Source organism: Gadus chalcogrammus, chromosome 20 (genome assembly GCF_026213295.1).
Source record: "Gadus chalcogrammus isolate NIFS_2021 chromosome 20, NIFS_Gcha_1.0, whole genome shotgun sequence".
Classification (NCBI taxonomy): Eukaryota; Metazoa; Chordata; class Actinopteri; order Gadiformes; family Gadidae; genus Gadus; species Gadus chalcogrammus.
This window is the reverse complement of record NC_079431.1, coordinates 175,924-196,803: the sequence shown is the minus strand read 5'-3', so window position 1 is coordinate 196,803 and position 20,880 is coordinate 175,924. Positions and strand designations below refer to the sequence as shown.

The 20,880-nt window shown below is 49.7% G+C and overlaps 2 protein-coding genes across 4 annotated transcripts in view; both read left to right on the top strand.

Moving 5' to 3' along the window:
- ttc21b (tetratricopeptide repeat domain 21B) overlaps window positions 1-5,873 on the top strand; it is a 30,871-nt gene extending 24,998 nt beyond the window's left edge. The window contains exons 25-29 of one of the 2 annotated variants that reach the window (XM_056579911.1): window positions 53-248; window positions 1,576-1,797; window positions 2,407-2,527; window positions 3,576-3,643; window positions 5,449-5,873. In XM_056579911.1, the coding sequence (XP_056435886.1) occupies window positions 53-248; window positions 1,576-1,797; window positions 2,407-2,527; window positions 3,576-3,643; window positions 5,449-5,526 (685 nt within the window). In that variant the 3' untranslated portion in view covers window positions 5,527-5,873. Of the gene's footprint in view, window positions 1-52; window positions 249-1,572; window positions 1,798-2,406; window positions 2,528-3,575; window positions 3,644-5,448 lie in introns of both variants that reach the window. The other variant, XM_056579910.1, reaches the window with a different exon arrangement.
- A 719-nt stretch (window positions 5,874-6,592) lies between these two features.
- Window positions 6,593-20,764, top strand: galnt3 (UDP-N-acetyl-alpha-D-galactosamine:polypeptide N-acetylgalactosaminyltransferase 3 (GalNAc-T3)). 2 transcript variants are annotated; one of them, XR_008893537.1, is made up of 12 exons: window positions 6,593-7,211; window positions 8,379-8,880; window positions 9,905-10,077; window positions 10,193-10,342; window positions 10,461-10,695; window positions 12,138-12,255; window positions 12,529-12,729; window positions 15,031-15,162; window positions 15,345-15,446; window positions 15,540-15,692; window positions 16,159-18,403; window positions 18,455-20,764. XR_008893537.1 is itself a non-coding variant. In XM_056580266.1 (11 exons), the coding sequence occupies exons 2-11, from the start codon at window positions 8,393-8,395 to the stop codon at window positions 16,270-16,272; spliced, it is 1,866 nt and encodes a 621-aa protein (XP_056436241.1). In that variant the 5' UTR covers window positions 6,593-7,211; window positions 8,379-8,392; the 3' UTR covers window positions 16,273-20,764. The 2 variants fall into 2 exon arrangements, 1 of the variants encoding a protein (XP_056436241.1); XM_056580266.1 differs by having other exon boundaries at window positions 16,159-20,764.
- The last annotated feature ends 116 nt before the right edge of the window (window positions 20,765-20,880 follow it).

Genomic DNA, 20,880 nt, shown 5'->3' with positions numbered 1-20,880 from the left:
TATCCGGTCGTTTACTGCTTCTATGGCTTATTTCCTCCTCCTCACCACGCAGGAACTCCACAGAGAAGCAGGAGTCGGAGCAGCTGGCCGTGAGGACGGCGGAGAAGCTCCTGAAGGAGCTGAAGCCCCAGACGCCTGGAGGTCACGTCCAGCTCCGCATCCTGGAGAGCTACTGCCTCCTGGCCACCAAGCAGAAGAGCAACGTGGAGAAGGCCCTCAACGTCTTCACCGAGGTGGCGAACACCGAGGTAAGGTCCACACGCCAACAGCCCGCCGCAAACACGCTTCAGCAAGTCAGGTGTAGGGATGGGGATAGAAACCTGGTTCTATCAAGGACCCGGTTCCACTTTTCGAAAATCGTTAACCGGCTTAATCGTTAAACGGCTTATCGATACCACTATCGAGTCCCGTCGTTCATTTATTATCTTTTTTGTCCCGTAGGTCCTATGACGTAATGTTGTGTCCCTCGAGTCGCGTCACGGCATTTAAATCAAATCAATCCAATCACTGCAGCGGGTCCACCAAAGTTTTTGAATGGAATTGTAAGCAAACAGGTATTACAAGTAAAGTAAGTGAAGTCTGGCAGTTAACTTTGCTCGCGAGGAGGGCTATGGGGGGGACACAACCTCAATGGCCAATCAATCACATTATCATTTTTCCTCAAATAAAGACCAAATGCAGTACCTTCGACTGTCTCCTCCTTCACCTGTCACACCACAGACGGGCCCGTCTCAATCATCCACTCAAACTACGAGCGCTAATCGCACACACAGACGTTGTCGCTAGTCCCGTCAGTTAAAAATAGAAATCCAATTGTGAAATCGGTGTTGTAAGCGGTAGCATACAAGCTAGTTATCTTAGAAAGTAAATAAAGTTTCAGATGTGCTGCGTGTTGATATGTTCGGTTATCATGATGCGTAAAGAAACGGTAAATTGAGTTTTTGGTGAGAAACATGAGTAATACTGTATTACTCATCACCTCATCACTAAAAACGCTTCGTATTTCCACCAATAAATAGAAAAGTATCGATAATGTCTCGGATGACTAAGGAGTATCGAAAATGGTATCGATATCAATAAGTATTAATGATCCCCATCCCTAGCCAGGTGTTTACGTCACGCGACCTGAGACCGCAGCGTCACGCGACCTGAGACCGCAGCGTCACGCGACCTGAGACCGCAGCGTCACGCGACCTGAGACCGCAGCGTCACGCGACCTGAGACCGCAGCGTCACGCGACCTGAGACCGCAGCGTCACGCGACCAGAGACCGCAGCGTCACGCGACCAGAGACCGCAACGTCACGCGACCAGAGACCGCAGCGTCACGCGACCAGAGACCGCAGCGTCACGCGACCAGAGACCGCAGCGTCACGCGACCAGAGACCGCAGCGTCACGCGACCAGAGACCGCAGCGTCACGCGACCAGAGAGCATCACCCTGGTGCTCTCTGGTCTCTCTCTGGTCTCTCTCTGGTCTCTCTCTGGTCTCTCTCTGGTCTCTCTCTGGTCTCTCTCTGGTCTCTCTCTGGTCTCTCTCTGGTCTCACCCTGGTCTCTCTCTGGTCTCCCCCAGAAGGACCACGTCCCGGCCCTGCTGGCCATGGCGACGGCCTTCATGATCCTGAAGCAGCCGCCGCGCGCCCGCAACCAGCTGAAGCGCATTGCCAAGATGAGCTGGAGCGTCCTGGACGCCGACGAGTTCGAGAAGAGCTGGCTGCTGCTGGCCGACATTTACATCCACTCAGGGAAGTATGACATGGCCGGAGAGCTGCTGAAGAGGTGCCTCCGTCACAACAAGGTGGAGGCAAAGCACCACCCTACTGTGTCTGTCTGTAGACAGAACTATAAGATATATGTCACATCTTGGTCTACTATAACATGTTGCTCTACTGTAACATGTTGGTCTACTATAACATGTTGATCTACTGTAACATGTTGGTCTACTGTAACATGTTGATCTACTGTAACATGTTGGTCTACTATGACATGTTGATCTACTGTAACATGTTGTTCTACTATAACATGTTGATATACTGTAACATGTTGGTCTACTATAACATGTTGATCTACTGTAACATGTTGGTCTACTATAACATGTTGATCTACTGTAACTTGTTGGTCTACTATAACATGTTGATCTACTGTAACATGTTGGTCTACTATAACATGTTGGTCTACTATAACATGTTCTACTATAACATGTTGATCTACTGTAACATGTTGGTCTACTATAACATGTTGATCTACTGTAACATGTTGGTCTACTGTAACATGTTGATCTACTGTAACATGTTGGTCTACTGTAACATGTTGATCTACTGTAACATGTTGATCTACTGTAACATGTTGATCTACTGTAACATGTTGGTCTACTATAACATGTTGTTCTACTGTAACATGTCCCCAGTCGTGCTGTAAGGCCTATGAGTACCTGGGCTTTATCCTGGAGAAGGAGCAGGCATTCCGGGATGCAGCGCTGAACTATGAACTGGCCTGGAAGTACGGGAACCAGAGTAACCCCACCATCGGTACGTTATGAACACATGAACCCCACCATCGGTACGTTATGAACACATGTTAACACCAGAGTAACCCCACCATCGGTACGTTATGAACACATGTTAACACCAGAGTAACCCCACCATCGGTACGTTATGAACACATGTTAACACCAGAGTAACCCCACCATCGGTATGTTATGAACACATGAACCCCACCAGAGTAACCCCACCATCAATACTTTATGAACACATGAACCCCACCATCGGTACGTTATGAACACATGAACCCCACCATCGGTATGCTATGAACACATGAACCCCACCAGAGTAACCCCAACATCGGTATGTTATGAACACATGAACAACACCAGAGTAACCCTACCATCAATACTTTATGAACACATGAACCCCACCATCGGTACGTTATGAACACATGTAAACACCAGAGTAACCCCACCATCGGTACTTTCTGAACACATGAACCCAACCACCGGTACGCTATGACCACATGAACAAGACCAGAGTAACCCAACCATCGGTACGTTATGAACTCATGAACCCCACCATCGGTACGTTATGACCACATGAACAACAGCATTGATTCGTAATGAACACATGAACCATCCAAAACCAGAGTAACTCCACCATCAATACTTTATGAACACATGAACCCCACCATCGGTACGTTATGAACACATGAACCCCACCATCGGTACGTTATGACCACATGAACAACAGCATTGGTTCGTAATGAACACATGAACCATCCAAAACCAGAGTAACCCCACCATCAATACTTTATGAACAAATGAACCCCACCATCGGTACGTTATGAACACATGTAAAAACCAGAGTAACCCCACCATCGGTACTTTATGAACACATGAACCCAACCACCGGTACGTTATGACCACATGAACCACACCAGAGTTACCCCACCATCGGTACACTATGAACACATGAACAAGACCAGAGTAACCCAACCACGTGATAACATGTATGTTACAGGAAACATGTTATCACGTCATTAACATGTTTCCTGTACCATTACCATCCCAACTTGTATCTGTTTCAGGATACAAGCTGGCTTTCAACTACCTGAAAGCTAAGAGACATGTCGACGCTATCGATGTGTGCCACAAGGTGAACATCAACACTTCTTCATATTCTGTCCTCAAGGCGCTGTGTGTAGAGTGGAGCGGCGTTCAGCAGCGCTGAAGTCGTTCCTCTAGAGAAGCGTCCCTCTAGAGCGGCGTTCCTCTAGATCGGCGTTCCTCCAGAGAAGGCGTCCCTCTAGAGCGGCGTTCCTCCAGAGCGGCGTTCCTCCAGAGCGGCGTCCCTCTAGAGCGGCGTTTCTCTAGATCGGCGTTCCTCTAGAGCGGCTTCCCTCTGGAGTGGCGTCCCTCTAGAGCGGCGTTCCTCTAGAGCGGCGTTCCTCTAGAGCGGCTTCCCTCTAGAGTGGCTTTCCTCTAGAGCGGCGTTCCTTTAGCGCTGAAGTCGTCCCTCTAGAGTGGCGTTCCTCCAGAGCGGCGTCCCTCTAGAGCGGCGTCCCTCTAGAGCGGCGTCCCTCTAGAGCGGCGTTCCACTAGAGCGGCTTCCCTCTAGAGTGGCGTTCCTCCAGAGCGGCGTCCCTCTAGAGCGGCTTCCCTCTAGAGCGGCGTCCCTCTAGAGCGGCTTCCCTCTAGAGCGGCGTCCCTCTAGAGTGGCGTCCCTCTAGAGCGGCGTTCCACTAGAGCGGCTTCCCTCTAGAGTGGCTTTCCTCTAGAGCGGCGTTCCACTAGAGCGGCTTCCCTCTAGAGTGGCTTTCCTCTAGAGCGGCGTTCCTCTAGAGCGGCTTCCCTCTAGAGCGGCGTTCCTCTAGAGCGGCGTCCCTCTAGAGCGGCGTTCCTCTAGAGCGGCGTCCCTCTAGCGCTGAAGTCGTTCCTCTAGAGCGGCGTTCCTCCAGAGCGGCGTCCCTCTAGAGCGGCGTCCCTCTAGAGCGGCGTCCCTCTAGAGCGGCGTTCCTCCAGAGCGGCGTTCCACTAGAGCGGCTTCCCTCTAGAGTGGCTTTCCTCTAGAGCGGCGTTCCTCTAGAGCGGCGTTCCTCTAGAGCGCCGTTCCTTTAGAGCACCGTTCCTCTAGAGCGGCGTCCCTCTAGAGCGGCGTTCCTCTAGAGCGGCGTCCCTCTAGCGCTGAAGTCGTTCCTCTAGAGCGGCGTTCCTCTAGCGCTGAAGTCGTTCCTCTAGAGCGGCGATCCTCTAGAGCGGCGTTCCTCTAGAGCGCCGTTCCTTTAGAGCACCGTTCCTCTAGAGCGGCGTCCCTCTAGCGCTGAAGTCTTTCCTCTAGAGCGGCGTCCCTCTAGAGCGGCGTTCCTCCAGAGCGGCGTCCCTCTAGCGCTGAAGTCGTTCCTCTAGAGCGGCGTCCCTCTAGAGCGGCGTCCCTCTAGAGCGGCGTTCCTCCAGAGCGGCGTTCCTCTAGAGCGGCGTCCCTCCAGAGCGGCATTCCTCTAGAGCGGCGTTCCTCCAGAGCGGCGTTCCTCTAGAGCGGCGTCCCTCTAGAGCGGCGTTCCTCCAGAGCGGCGTTCCTCCAGAGCGGCGTTCCTCCAGAGCGGCATTCATCTAGAGCGGCGTCCCTCTAGCGCTGAAGTCGTTCCTCTAGAGCGGCGTCCCTCTAGCGCTGAAGTCGTTCCTCTAGAGCGGCGTTCCTCTAGCGCTGAAGTCGTTCCTCTAGAGCGGCGTCCCTCTAGAGCGCCGTCCCTCTAGAGCGCCGTCCCTCTAGAGCGGCGTTCCTCTAGCGCTTCCTTCGTCTTTATATCTCCTATAGCGGCTCCTCTTCCATGGAGCCGCTATAGGAGATATAAAGACGAACCCATCTTGTATTATAAGCATATTTCCATTGTGCTTGTTGCCTCTAAAGTGCGTCTGTATGAAGCTTTTGTTTCCTAAAGAGAACTTCTCCTGGTCTCTCAGGTCCTTGAAGCCCACCCTAACTATCCCCGGATGAGGAAGGACATCCTGGACAAGGCACGCGGGGCGCTGAGGGCCTAGCGCTTCTGTGTGGAGAACCCCAGCTGGTTCTAGAGCTTCTGTGTGGAGAACCCCAGCTGGTTCTAGAGCGAGCTTCTGTGTGGAGAACCCCAGCTGGTTCTAGAGCTTCTGTGTGGAGAACCCCAGCTGGTTCTAGAGCTTCTGTGTGGAGAACCCCAGCTGGTTCTAGAGCTTCTGTGTGGAGAACCCCAGCTGGTTCTAGAGCTTCTGTGTGGAGAACCCCAGCTGGTTCTAGAGCTTCTGTGTGGAGAACCCCAGCTGGTTCTAGAGCTTCCGTGTGGAGAACCCCAGTTCACCAGAGTTTGTGTTTCATGTCTTATATTTATCAATAAAAAAAAAAATTTATTTAAGCCTACTTTTAAACATTCTTTTTTATTCACTTTCTAGTTATCAGTTGCTAAGTGCTAAGGGCTTGTTTTTTATGATTGTCTGTAAAGATAATGGTCAATAACTTATTGACCATTATCTAATAATTACTTATTGACAATAAGTACATATACATACGCACATACATATTGTGGCAACCCCGATTGTCGGCGGCTGGGATTTGCAAAGGAGACACTCCAAACAGGGGTGCGGGTCAACGGTTTTATTTCGTTCACCTCACGTGTAAAAAAGGTAAAACAAAAGACAACATAAGTCCTTCCTCTTATGGGGGACCTGGCGTCTCCGGGTCCGGTCCGGCTGCGTGGACGGCGTCTCATCGCTCCCGTCTTCTCCCACTCAGCCCTGGGGGGGGAAGCGTATTGGCGTTGGTACGGGTTGGTGCGTTCTCCCCCTATCGCGTCTGTCCAACTCGGCTGTCTCTGCATTCTGGTGCGTGTTCGGTCCTTAAGAGGCCTCTGGCGTCTCCCTCCCCCAGGTGATCCCAATGCCGCCCTGCTGAACGGCACATACCTCCCTCGGACTACCTGTCCGCGGAGAGGGCGACCCCCTGGTTAGAGCGGGGTTGCGTGCGTGCGCGCGCGCGCGCGGGGTTGTGTGAGTGTGTGTGTGTGTGTGTGTGTGTGTGTGTGTTATTGTGGCCGTTATATTGTGGCCCTTGGCCTTGGTCCTCCAGCTGTCCCCCGATGTGATGACTGCTGAACGGTAAGAGCTGTTAACTAGTGTCGGGTTGTGAGACTGCTTCACTGAAGGAGTGAACCAGTCCTCCTAATTAAGATATCCTTTAACTTAAGGGCTGAACAGATCATAATTAAGATCTCCTTTATTGATCAGACTTCTGCGGGGAATCCGATTTCGATATCCGAACACTTTCGGCAAAGTGACCAAAGACTGTCGGACCATGTTAGTTATACCCAACATACCAGGCCTAACCGAGAGTCATTATTACTAACAGATCGTATATAGGGTTATTATCGGGGATACGGACTTTAACGACCAACTCAGACCTGTCTAGGACCACGCATGCGCACTGGAAGGACTCCGCCCTCTACCTGAGGGAACGCACCTGGACCCGCGAGACGGAAGTGTGGCAGCGCGAGGAGGGGTCGCCCGCAGCGGTCTTTACTTTAGAGAAAAACAAGCAAAGAAACAAACAAACAAGAAGTTTAGAAGTTGAAGCAGAAGGTCGGACTTTTCAGAACTGCCGACCGCTGATGTTCTCCTCGTCCGATGGGTGTCATCGTTCTCAGAAGAACTCAACTCTGATTCAAACTCAAAGGGTTTGATTCGGGCTCCGTCTGGTGCGTTCATGGGTCTTCATATTACAGTATCAGATTACTTTATATTGGAAAATATTTACAATCGTTGTCTTCATTTGATTCCAAGTGTGTTAAGAGTTCTTCACATTATAACCTATGTTTTCATGTAACCTCCAGTGCCTTGCAAAAGTATTCAGCCCCCTGGGCATTTTTCGTCTTTTGTTGCCTTGCAACCTGGAATTAACATGCGTTGTTTGAGGATTTACATCATTTAATTTACAGAACATGCCCACAAATTTGAATATGGTTTTTTTTATTAACGTGAGGCAGACAACAAATAGGACAAAATAACAAAGTTAATGTGCCTAACTATTCACCCCCCCTAAATTCAATACTTTGTAGAGCCACCGTGGGGCAATCACAGCTGCAAGTCTTTGAATGAGTCTTTATGAGCTTGCCACATCTTGCCACTTTTTTCTGCCCATTCCTCATTGCAAAACCGCTACAGCTCCTTCAAGTTGGGATGGTAATGCTTGTGAACAGCCATCTTTAAGTCTGACCACATATTTTCTATTGGATTGAGGTCTGGGCTTCGACCAAGCCATTCTAATACATTAAACCACTCAAGTGTTGCTTTAGCAGTGTGTTTGGGGTCATTGTCCTGCTGGAAGGTGAACCTCCGTCCTAGACTCAAATCACGCACAGAGTGTTACAGGTTTTACTCAAGAATATCCCTGTGTTTAGCACCATCCGTCTCTCCCTTAACTCACCAGTGTCCACTGGGGTGTTCTTTGGGTGTCTGTCTGTCCCCAGGCCCTGTCTCCCTGATGCCTGTCTGTCTGTCCCCAGGCCCTGTCTCCCTGATGCCTGTCTGTCTGTCCCCAGGACCTGTCTCCCTGATGCCTGTCTGTCTGTCCCCAGGCCCTGTCTCCCTGATGCCTGCCTGTCTGTCCCCAGGCCCTGTCTCCCTGATGCCTGTCTGTCTGTCCCCAGGCCCTGTCTCCCTGATGCCTGTCTGTCTGTCCCCAGGCCCTTTCTTCCTGATGCCTGTCTGTCTGTCCCCAGGCCCTGTCTCCCTGATGCCTGTCTGTCTGTCCCCAGGCCCTGTCTCCCTGATGCCTGTCTGTCTGTCCCCAGGCCCTGTCTCCCTGATGCCTGTCTGTCTGTCCCCAGGCCCTGTCTCCCTGATGCCTGTCTGTCTGTCCCCAGGCCCTGTCTCCCTGATGCCTGGGCTCCGCAGGGTGCTGCGGCGGTGGCTCCGCCCTGTGAAGGTGGTGCTGTTGGCGCTGGTGTTTGTGACGGTGCTGTTCCTGATGCAGTGGGAGGTGGGGCGCCCGGCCCAGGTCCCGGGCGCCCCACCTCCCCCCACCTCGGCGGGGGGGCAGGGCTCTGTGCTGGGCCGGGTCCTGGGCGCCGTCCACCAGCTGCTCCCCGACCTGCAGATCCGGGCCCCAGAGCGTCGGCGGGGCCCAGGGGGGAGGGGCTGTCCCCCGGGCCGCTACGGCGCCGCCGAGCTGCGCCCCGCCCTGGAGCGCCCCCCCCAGGACCCGCGGGCCCCGGGGGCCTCGGGGGGGGCCTTCCTCACAGACTCCCTGACCCCCGCGCAGCAGCAGGAGAAGCAGCGCGGCGAGGAGAAGCACTGCTTCAACCTGTACGCCAGCGACCGCATCTCCCTGAGCCGCGGCCTGGGGCCCGACACCAGACCCCCAGAGTGAGGGCCGTCAGGGGCGGGGTTAGGGGCCGGGGGCCCCACACCAGACCCCCAGAGTGAGGGGCGACAGGGGCGGGGTTAGGGGCCGGGGGCCCCACACCAGACCCCAGAGTGAGGGCCGACAGGGGCGGGGTTAGGGGCCCCACACCAGACCCCCAGAGTGAGGGGCGACAGGGGCGGGGTTAGGGGCCGGGGGCCCCACACCAGACCCCCAGAGTGAGGGCCGACAGGGGCGGGGTTAGGGGCGGGGGGCCCCACACCAGACCCCCAGAGTGAGGGCCGACAGGGGCGGGGTTAGGGGCGGGGTCAGGGGCCGGTAAAAGGTAGTTGCTGACACATTGAATACATAGAATACTCCAGATAATACGCCTCCAATATGTTGATCAATGATGAGTATGTAGTTGAACCAGGCGTCGAACTAGCTGCTTGTTAATGCAGGCCGAGAATGCACTGTCCCCTTGGGATAAAAACGTCTGCTAAATAGTCAAATATCAATCGTAAGCGGAAAGGACCTTTGGTGGGTTGAGGGTCACAGAGTGGATTGAGTTCTAGTGTCATAGAGTCCATATCTTCAGGCCATCAGGGAAATCAATAAATGCCACCATATGTTATCAATTATTTCTTCAGTGCCTTTGCTTCATGTGGGTGACGTGTAGCCCAGTATAACCATACCAGTAGCCCAGTATAACCATACCAGTAGCCCAGTATAACCATACCAGTAGCCCAGTATAACCATACCAGTAGCCCAGTATAAACATACCAGTAGCCCAGCATAACCATACCAGTAGCCCAGCATAACCATACCAGTAGCCCAGCATAGCCATACCAGTAGCCCAGCATAACCATACCAGTAGCCCAGTATAACCATACCAGTAGCCCAGTATAACCATACCAGTAGCCCAGTATAACCATACCAGCAGTAGCCCAGTATAACAATACCAGTAGCCCAGCATAACCATACCAGTGAGACCAGGGGAGCATCAGGTGTCTCCACAGGTACAACATGGCTGTGTTTGACCTCCAGGTGCCTGGAGCAGACGTTCGCCCGCTGCCCGCCGCTGCCGACCACCAGCGTCATCATCGTGTTCCACAACGAGGCCTGGAGCACGCTGATGAGGACGGTGTTCAGCGTGCTGCACACGGCCCCCGCCCGGCTGCTCAAGGAGGTCATCCTGGTGGACGACGCTAGCGTGGACGGTAGCCCTGTCTGTCTGTCTGTCTGTCTGTCTGTCTGTCTGTCTGTCTGTCTGTCTGTCTCTCTGTCTGTCTCTCTGTCTGTCTGTCTGTCTGAACTGAGCTCCTGTCCTTCAAGAGGCGCTGCAGGGCGGCCTGGACGCGTTCCTCAAGCCGCTGGGCCAGGTCCGCGTGGTGCGCCAGCGAGAGCGGAAAGGTCTGATCACAGCGCGCCTGCTGGGGGCCTCGGTGGCCACTGGGGACACCCTCACCTTCCTGGATGCTCACTGTGAGTTCACTGTACACCAGCGGCCCTGCCTCCCCTTCCTAGACCTATCAGCCCAGGGAGCCTTGGAGCTCCAGCTCCAAGGCTCCCTGGCTCTTCATCATAAGGTTCCTCTTCACAGGCGAGTGCTTCAGCGGCTGGCTGGAGCCGCTGCTGGCCAGGATAGCGGAGAACTACACAGCAGTGGTGAGCCCCGACATCACCACCATCGACCTCAACACCTTCGAGTTCATGAAGCCATCGCCCTACGGCCAGAACCACAACCGGGGCAACTTCGACTGGGGCTTGTCCTTCGGCTGGGAGAGCCTACCGGAGCACGAGAAGCAGAGGAGGAAAGATGAGACCTACCCCATCAGGTAAGACTGTTCTCTGAGGTTAGGCCTAGTCTACCCCATCAGTAAGACTGTTCTCTGAGGTTAGGCCTAGTCTACCCCATCAGTAAGACTGTTCTCTGAGGTTAGGCCTAGTCTACCCCATCAGGTAAGACTGTTCTCTGAGGTTAGGCCTAGTCTACCCCATCAGTAAGACTGTTCTCTGAGGTTAGGCCTAGTCTACCCCATCAGGTAAGACTGTTCTCTGAGGTTAGGCCTAGTCTACCCCATCAGTAAGACTCTCTAAGGTTAGGCCTAGTCTACCCCATCAGGTAAGACTGTTCTCTGAGGTTAGGCCTAGTCTACCCCATCAGTCAGACTGTTCTCTGAGGTTAGGCCTAGTCTACCCCATCAGGTAAGACTGTTCTCTGAGGTTAGGCCTAGTCTACCCCATCAGTAAGACTCTCTAAGGTTAGGCCTAGTCTACCCCATCAGGTAAGACTGTTCTCTGAGGTTAGGCCTAGTCTACCCCATCAGTAAGACTGTTCTCTGAGGTTAGGCCTAGTCTACCCCATCAGGTAAGACTGTTCTCTGAGGTTAGGCCTAGTCTACCCCATCAGTAAGACTCTCTAAGGTTAGGCCTAGTCTACCCCATCAGGTAAGACTGTTCTCTGAGGTTAGGCCTAGTCTACCCCATCAGTAAGACTGTTCTCTGAGGTTAGGCCTAGTCTACCCCATCAGGTAAGACTGTTCTCTGAGGTTAGGCCTAGTCTACCCCATCAGTAAGACTCTCTAAGGTTAGGCCTAGTCTACCCCATCAGTAAGACTGTTCTCTGAGGTTAGGCCTAGTCTACCCCATCAGGTAAGACTGTTCTCTGAGGTTAGGCCTAGTCTACCCCATCAGTAAGACTGTTCTCTGAGGTTAGGCCTAGTCTACCCCATCAGGTAAGACTGTTCTCTGAGGTTAGGCCTAGTCCACCCCATCAGTAAGACTCTCTGAGGTTAGGCCTAGTCTACCCCATCAGGTAAGACTGTTCTCTGAGGTTAGGCCTAGTCTACCCCATCAGTAAGACTGTTCTCTGAGGTTAGGCCTAGTCTACCCCATCAGGTAAGACTGTTCTCTGAGGTTAGGCCTAGTCTACCCCATCAGTAAGACTGTTCTCTGAGGTTAGGCCTAGTCTACCCCATCAGGTAAGACTGTTCTCTGAGGTTAGGCCTAGTCTACCCCATCAGTAAGACTGTTCTCTGAGGTTAGGCCTAGTCTACCAGTAGTTAGCGAGCTCCTTCCCATCCCGCGTTGACTCGTGCTGCGTTCTGTGATTTGAGTTCTGTAGAAGTCTGATTCCCCCCCCCCCCCCCTGTGGATTATTCCCTTAAGTATTCCCATGCTGTCTTCCGACCAGCAGACTGACCAGCATGGATGGACCAGGTGTGTTGGCTAGGTGCAGGCCGTCTGACTGACACCTTGTGAACCTTCTTCTCAACAGGACCCCTACGTTTGCTGGAGGCCTCTTTTCAATCTCTAAAGAATATTTCTATCACATCGGCAGCTACGACGAGGAGATGGAGATCTGGGGCGGCGAGAACATCGAGATGTCCTTTAGGGTAGTGTGTGTGTGTGTGTGTGTGTGTGTGTGTGTGTGTGTGTGTGTGTGTGTGTGTGTGTGTGTGTGTGTGTGTGTGTGTGTGTGTGTGTGTGTGTGTGTGTGTGTGTGTGTGTGTGTGTGTGTGTGTCATCAGCTGTGTGTGTGTGTGTGTGTGTGTGTGTGTCATCAGCTGTGTGTGTGTGTCATCAGCTGTGTGTGTGTGTGTCATCAGCTGTGTGTGTGTGTGTGTGAGACATCAGCTGTGTGTGTGACATCAGCTGTGTGTGTGCAGGTGTGGCAGTGTGGTGGGCAGCTGGAGATCCTGCCCTGCTCGGTCGTTGGTCACGTGTTCCGCAACAAGAGCCCCCACTCCTTCCCAAAGGGCACCCAGGTGATCGCCCGCAACCAGGTGAGGCTGGCCGAGGTCTGGATGGACGAGTACAAGGAGATCTTCTACCGCCGCAACCAGCAGGCGGGACAGCTGGCCATACAGGTACCTCCCCTCCGCACCGACTAGCTGGCTGGCTGGCTGGCTGGCTGACTACTTACGCACTTTGATCCGGAGCAGCAGTCAATCCTTACAGCATGAAACACCTAGCTGGGTCAGAGATGTTTGGAGCTGAGTCAGAGATGAGTGGAGCTGAGTTAAAGCTGGGAGCTTCAGGCTGATCAGCCAACATGTCTGTCCGGGCGTGTTGAGGCAGTTGGATGGATGTCCCAGCGAGGCGCGGTCTGAACACGTGTTCCATGTTGGAGCCAAAAGAGTCTCCAAAGAACTGGCTGCAGGTTGGCCCATCACAGCCACACTAAGTGTTATTGCTGTAGTTAAAACATGAGGATGAGCGCCTCAGGAAGGCTCCCGCTCCAGTAAATGACAAGCTGCTGGTCTGAAGCCCTCATCAAGCCCTCATGAAGGCCGGGGGCTCCACCCGGACGCCACAGACTGTGTGTACCTGGCTCTGCTTACTGTTATTACTGAGTCCTATTATTACCAATATAGTGGTGGATGGAGCAATGTACCTGAGGTGATGAGTCGGTTCTATGCTGAGGTGATGAGTTGGTTCTGTGATGAGGTGATGAGTTGGTCCTATGATGGTGATAAGTTGGTTCTATGATGGTGATGAGTTGGTCCTATGATGGTGATTAGTTGGTCCTATGATGGTGATAAGTTGGTTCTATGATGGTGACGACTTGGTTCTATGATGGTGATGACTTGGTTCTATGATGGTGATGAGTTGGTTCGATGATGGTGATGAGTTGCTTCTATGATGGTGATGAGTTGGTCCTAAGATGGTGATGAGTTGGTTCTATGATGGTGATGCGTTGGTTTGATGATGGTGATGAGTTGGTTCTATGATGGTGATGACGAGTTGGTTCGATGATGGTGATGAGATGGTTCGATGTTGATGGTGATGAGTTCGATCTATGATGGTGATGAGATGGTTCGATTATGATGGTGATGAGTTGGTCCTATGATGGTGATGAGTTGGTTTTATGTTGAGGGGATGAGTTGGTTCTATGTTGAGGTGAAGAGTTGGTTCTATGATGGTGATGAATTGGTTCTATGGTGATGAGTTGGTTCTATGATGGTGATAAGTTGTTTCTATGATGGTGATGAGTTGGTTCTATGTTGAGGTGATGAGTTGGTTCTATGTTGAGGTGATGAGTTGGTTCTACGTTGAGGTTATGAGTTGGTTCTATGATGGTGATAAGTTAGTTCGATGATGGTGATGAGTTGGTTCTATGTTGAGGGGATGAATTGGTTCGATGTTGAGGGGATGAGATGGTTCTATGATGGTGATGATGAGTTGTTTCTATGATGGTGATGAGTTGGTTCTATGATATAGATGAGTTGGTTCTATGTTGAGGGGATGAGTTGGTTCTCTGATGGTGATGAGTTGGTTCTATGCTGAGGTGATGAGTTGGTTCTATGTTGAGGTGATGAGTTGGTTCTATGATGGTGATGAGTTGGTTCTATGATGGTAATGAGTTGGTTCTATGATGGTGATGAATTGGTTCTATGATGGTGATGATTGGTCCTATGATGGTGATGAGTTGGTTCTATGATGGTGATGAGTTGGTTCTATGATGGTGATGAGTTGGTCCTATGATGGTGATGAGTTGGTCCTATGATGGTGCTGAGTTGGTTTTATGTTGAGGGGATGAGTTGGTTCTATGTTGAGGTGAAGAGTTGGTTCTATGATGGTGATGAGTTGGTTCTATGATGGTGATGAATTGGTTCTATGATGGTGATGAATTGGTTCTATGGTGATGAGTTGGTTCTATGATGGTGATGAGTTGGTTCTATGATGGTGATGAGTTGTTTCTATGATGGTGATGAGTTGTTTCTATGATGGTGATGAGTTGGTTCTATGTTGAGGTGATGAGTTGGTTCTACGTTGAGGTTATGAGTTGGTTCTATGATGGTGATAAGTTAGTTCGATGATGGTGATGAGTTGGTTCTATGTTGAGGGGATGAATTGGTTCGATGTTGAGGGGATGAGATGGTTCTATGATGGTGATGATAAGTTGTTTCTATGATGGTGATGAGTTGGTTCTATGATATAGATGAGTTGGTTCTATGTTGAGGGGATGAGTTGGTTCTCTGATGGTGATGAGTTGGTTCTATGCTGAGGTGATGAGTTGGTTATATGTTGAGGGGATGAGTTGGTTCTATGATGGTGATGAGTTGGTTCTATGATGGTGATGAGTTGGTTCTATGTTGAGGGGATGAGTTGGTTCTATGATGGTGATGAGTTGGTTCTATGTTGAGGTGATGAGTTGGTTCACACAGGGGGCCTTCGGAGATGTCTCGCGGCGGGTGCAGCTCCGTCAACGGCTCCAGTGTAAGACCTTCACGTGGTTCCTGAATACCGTCTACCCGGAGGTCTTCATGCCAGACCTTCATCCTCCACAGTTCGGCTCGGTGAGACACAAACACACCCTCCTCCTCCTCCTGTGGGTCAGGGCGGGGAGGAAGGCTTCTCTGTTAGGCAGAGGGAGGGAGGAGGGCCCCTGCTCCTCAGCTGAGCTTTGATTCCTGTCCCTCGTGGGTGGAGCTCCATGTGAGGGGGGGCTCTCACGGGATGACCCCTCCTTCGCCCGCAGGTCAGGAGCGAGGGGAAGGAGGCGTGCCTGGACGCAGGCGAGGACAACGAGGGCGGGAAGCAGCTCATCATGTACCCCTGCCACGGGCTGGGAGGAAACCAGGTGAGCTCCACCGGCTCTGATTGGCTGAAGGGACGGTAGGAAGGTCTGATTACTGAGTGGTTTCTCACGCTCCTCATGGGGTTTCTGTTGTAGTATTTTGAGTACTCCTCACACCAAGAGATTCGCCACAACATTCAGAAGGAGCTGTGTTTGCACGGGAAAGATGGACTGGTGAAACTGGAGGATTGCCAATACAAAGGCAAGCACACGTTGGTGGGCGCAGAGCAGGAGTGGGAGCTGAAAGATGTGAGTACGGAGAAGCTTTTTTTAAATGTATTGATTAAATCAGCAAGGGCTGATTACATCAAGGGGCAACCTGTGCTTTGAACTGAAAGACGGTTGTGGGATTGCATGCAAAAAGAAAGTGGTTGTGTCTGCAGTAGGGAACGTGAGAGATGTAGACGGTAGCTCTCCACTACACTCCCTCTAGATTGACCGGAGACTCGCTGCAGTTCAGACACATCTCTTGGACGAGTTGTCAAGTCACATGCTTAGAGGTCCGCTCGTCGACCAATAGGGACGCGGAGGCTTCACATGGAGTCTGAAACGCAGAGTCTGAAACTAAAATCGCTGATAAACCGCCCTGTGTCTCCGCATCTCCACTGAGGAGGAACTGCTGGTCGACGTATCATACTTGTTAAATGTCGCAGGCTCGTATATGAACATACCTGTGGTAATAAGTGCTTGTGATGGTTTATCGTTCTCTTTACAGAACCACCTGTTCTACCTCCGAGGGGCCGACATGTGCCTCAGTGCTGGGAGCGGCCAGCCGGCGCTGGCGGGCTGCGATGCCTCGGACCGCTCACAGCTCTGGACCTTCATATGAGCTCTGGACCTTCAGCTCTGGACCTTCATATGAGAGCTCTGGGCCTTCATATGAGGTCTGGACCTTCATATGAGCTCTGGACCTTCAGCTCTGGACCTTCATATGAGCTCTGGACCTTCAGCTCTGGACCTTCATATGAGCTCTGGACCGCTCACAGCTCTGGACCTTCATATGAGCTCTGGACCTTCAGCTCTGGACCTTCATATGAGAGCTCTGGGCCTTCATATGAGGTCTGGACCTTCAGCTCTGGACCTTCATATGAGCTCTGGACCTTCAGCTCTGGACCTTCAGCTCTGGACCTTCATATGAGGTCTGGACCTTCAGCTCTGGACCTTCATATGAGAGCTCTGGGCCTTCATATGAGGTCTGGACCTTCAGCTCTGGACCTTCATATGAGAGCTCTGGGCCTTCATATGAGGTCTGGACCTTCATATGAGCTCTGGACCTTCATATGAGAGCTCTGGGCCTTCATATGAGGTCTGGACCTTCATATGAGCTCTGGACCTTCATATGAGCTCTGGACCTTCAGCTCTGGACCTTCATATGAGCTCTGGACCTTCAGCTCTGGACCTTCAGCTCTGGACCTTCATATGAGAGCTCTGGACCTTCATATGAGCTCTGGACCTTCAGCTCTGGACCTTCATATGAGTTCTGGACCTTCATATGAGGTCTGGACCTTCAGCTCTGGACCTTCATATGAGTTCTGGACCTTCATATGAGGTCTGGACCTTCAGCTCTGGACCTTCATATGGGCTCTGGACCTTCAGCTCTGGACCTTCATATGAGCTCTGGACCTTCATATGAGCTCTGGACCTTCATATGAGCTCTGGACCTTCAGCTCTGGACCTTCATATGAGCTCTGGACCTTCAGCTCTGGACCTTCAGCTCTGGACCATCAGCTCTGGACCTTCAGCTCTGGACCTTCATGGGAGCTCTGGAGAAGGGGATGCCACCGCTGAAAGGAACCGGAAATTGGCCTTATTCAGCTGGTGGCCATCCTGACTCTAAACACTGCAGGGTGATGGAATGAATACGGAGGTTCAGATCAGAGGCGGAACCAACATGGCCGCTAGGTAAGGCCTAAGAGACCAGCGGGATAACTGGTAACTGACAGATCAGGTTTAATTATATAGATATAAAATTATGGACTTTTAATGGGAAAAAAAAAGCGCTTTTACTCAAATACTTAAAAAAAACCATTTTATTTATCTGCTTTTAATGCGTCAATTGCATTTTTCTGTTTTTACAAGATATGTGATTAGTATTTTAAATTCACAGAATTGTGTTATGGTGCCTTGTTGAGGTTGAATATATATATATATATATTTTTTTTACTTTTTTTTTTTACTTACTACTTATTTACACAACCCATCAAATGGCTGAAATCCCTTCAGCAGCGTAAACAGGATCAAAAAGCTTTAAACAAAGCGGAATGAATTACAGCCCAAGATCCACCCTATTCACCACCGAGCCTGTCTGACCTCCGTGTTTGGGGCTGAGGACTGCATTTATTATCAGTATTTAACTTTGAATGTTCATAATCACTTTTATCCTCTTGAATATTCTTTACCGTGATATATTAATATTCATAATCAAGATTTACATTTTAATCATAATCATGATCTTAATATGCACAATCATTAACATTTCTTTACAAACTACAATATTATCATTTTTTATTTTGATGTTTCAATGGTAGTTAAAAGTTGCTGTTGCAGATACGATTGTAAAACATTCAATCAGCTTTTCAAAAGTCTATATTTATAGTTTGTGTTTGAAAATCTAATTTTCTATTTTCTTGCACAACAAGGGATTGTAATAAACAGTTTAGTTTGCTAAGATGTTTCCATTTATGGTCATTACAAACCCTTTCTAAAGGTTAGAATTTGTTTGACCAAGTTGCTTATTTATATTATATTTTCTGAGAAACTTGATTTATACCTCCCAGGTGGGAGATATTTAGATTATAAATGTAATTAATGAGCTGTTGTATATTATTTGTTTCTTGTTGTATTGTGTGCCACTAAAGATGTGGAGGCCACTATGCCCTCATCTCCTGCTGTTCTGTACACGCAGTGGTCATCGACCAGGAAGGGGAGGAGCCACTACTGTCCTCACATTCCTGTGTGATGTTAGGTCATCTCCTGCTGGCTCCTCCCCTTCCTGGTCGCTGACCAGGAAGGGGAGGAGCCACTACTGTCCTCATATTCCTGTGTGATGGGAGGTCATCTCTTGCTGGCTCCAGCCGCTCATTAACTCAGATCTTTATATCGATTCTGTTCATTTGTAAACCATGGTAAAAAGGAAACGACATGAAAAGGATTTTGGTTTTAATCTACCATAAGAAACAAATCGATTTCTAACATGTATATAACATTTTGTGCAAAATGTATCCGGTTTCACAGAATATGGATCAAAACAAAATAAATTAGGCCTGTGACAATTCTACAAATCACAACCAGCATAAAACAAATGGGACTCGACATAGACGTTTTAGTTTAGCCACAATAAATAATAATATTATAGACATGATTCTGAATAAATATCGAATCAATCCAACACAGCAGCTATTCTTCCTGACCCCTTCCTTCTCGTCTACTTTGGCAAAATGTAGGGGTATGTTGATTTCAGTGGCATGGTAACGGTATGTTGATGTTAGGGGTAGGTTGATTATAGGGGTATGTTGACTTCAGTGTGATGTTAGCCTTCAGTGCGTTTATCTCTGAGCCATTCGAGGCACAGACAGTTTTACCTGATGATAATGATTGGAAGGTATTGAGGGCAGGGCAGATATTCCGTAATGCAGGGGCTAAGAGCTTAACAAGCACAATGCTTTCGTGAACTATTAGTGTGGGAAAGATTTTTTTTTAAACTCGGAGGCTATTGAATATATGATAAGAGGCTTAATATAGTCATGGTTTCACTTATGCTAACCTGTTCTTTCATACCTCATAAAAATATACATATATTGGGAAATATATAATTGTTTTGATTGAACACTAATTTATTTCCCTCTTAATCTTTGATCATTTCGTAAATGATTTCATGTAGAACACTAATTAATGGGCCTGCATGATTATCATCTCAATTGATAGACATACAAGTCCTAACAGTGGAATATGTGTAAACCTGTTCTCAGTTCCATTACTAAAACACTAATAGCTGTGGTCCCCCGGAAATGTTTCAACTATTTCAAGTTTCCATCTAATCCTATTTCCACCAAATGTCCATGACTGTAAGATGTTAGTGATCCTTTAGGGCTAGTTGTTAGTGGACATGACCTTGAGGGGGTACAGTACCCTGTTAGCTGTAAGGGGGAATTTAGGGGGTACAGTATCTTGTAAGTTGTTAGTGGACATGCCCTTTATGGGGTACAGTACCCTTTTAGCTGTAAGTGGTCATAATCTTTAGGGGGTACAGTACCCTGTTAGCTGTGAGTGAACCTTTAGGGGGTACAGTTCCCTGTTAGCTGTGAGTGAACCTTTATGGGGTACAGTTCCCTGTTAGCTGTGAGTGAACCTTTATGGGGTACAGTTCCCTGTTAGCTGTGAGTGAACCTTTAGGGGGTACAGTTCCCTGTTAGCTGTGAGTGAACCTTTAGGGGGTACAGTTCCCTGTTAGCTGTGAGTGAACATTTAGGGGTTACAGTTCCCTGTTAGCTGTGAGTGAACCTTTAGGGGGTACAGTTCCCTGTTAGCTGTGAGTGAACCTTTAGGGGGTACAGTTCCCTGTTAGCTGTGAGTGAACCTTTAGGGGGTACAGTTCCTTGTTAGCTGTGAGTGAACCTTTAGGGGGTACAGTACCCTGTTAGCTGTGAGTGAACCTTTAGGGGGTACAGTTCCCTGTTAGCTGTGAGTGAACCTTTAGGGGGTACAGTTCCCTGTAAGCTGTGAGTGAACCTTTAGGGGGTACAGTTCCCTGTTAGCTGTGAGTGAACCTTTAGGGGGTACAGTTCCCTGTAAGCTGTGAGTGAACCTTAATGGGCTGCAGTAGCTATCCAGAGTGCTTCTGGGATGTTCCTGCCACATGTTAGACGTCATGTTGTGTATTAAAGAGATGCCAAGTGAAGTCAGGGAGCAGTGTGGCATTCCTTTAGAAAAACACAAAAGATTACTGACAAGAAAAATTAACATTATATATACAGTATTATAAGATATAATATACCTGTGTATGTGTGTGTGTATATATAGATATAGATATATATGTGTATTCGCAATAAACATTGGCCAGCTTTTCTGAAACACCATTGGGTTTCTTAAGACAGCATGCGTATAACTATAAAGATAATGTACAATATAAATGATGCTCTGCATAACTCATAAACAAACTTTCTTTTGCACATTTGACACATGTAGTAGACGTAGTCTATATATTATATATACGGTTCAATTTTGGCTTGAAATTGGGCCTTCAACTCTGAAAGGACCAGACTCATTGCTCTGCAGAACACGTGTGTGTGCTCATTCTCATCCTGGCGTCAAAATGGCATAGTGGAGGAAGAAGCCCAACTCCAACATGATTGGCATCTCAACGTCTTATTGTGGACTCATTATGATGCGTTGTGGGTCATGCTCATCGTAGAAAGCTTCAAGAAGAGACGCTTGAGTC

What these genes read in the sequence shown, in the direction of transcription:
- galnt3 (XM_056580266.1), top strand. Translation starts at nt 8,393, where the DNA reads ATGCCTGGGCTCCGCAGGGTGCTGCGGCGGTGGCTCCGCCCTGTGAAG. An exon ending in GATGAGACCTACCCCATCAG is followed by an intron (nt 10,696 to 12,137) that starts GTAAGACTGTTC and finishes TCTTCTCAACAG; the next exon opens with GACCCCTACGTTTGCTGGAG. An exon ending in ATCCTCCACAGTTCGGCTCG is followed by an intron (nt 15,163 to 15,344) that starts GTGAGACACAAA and finishes CTTCGCCCGCAG; the next exon opens with GTCAGGAGCGAGGGGAAGGA.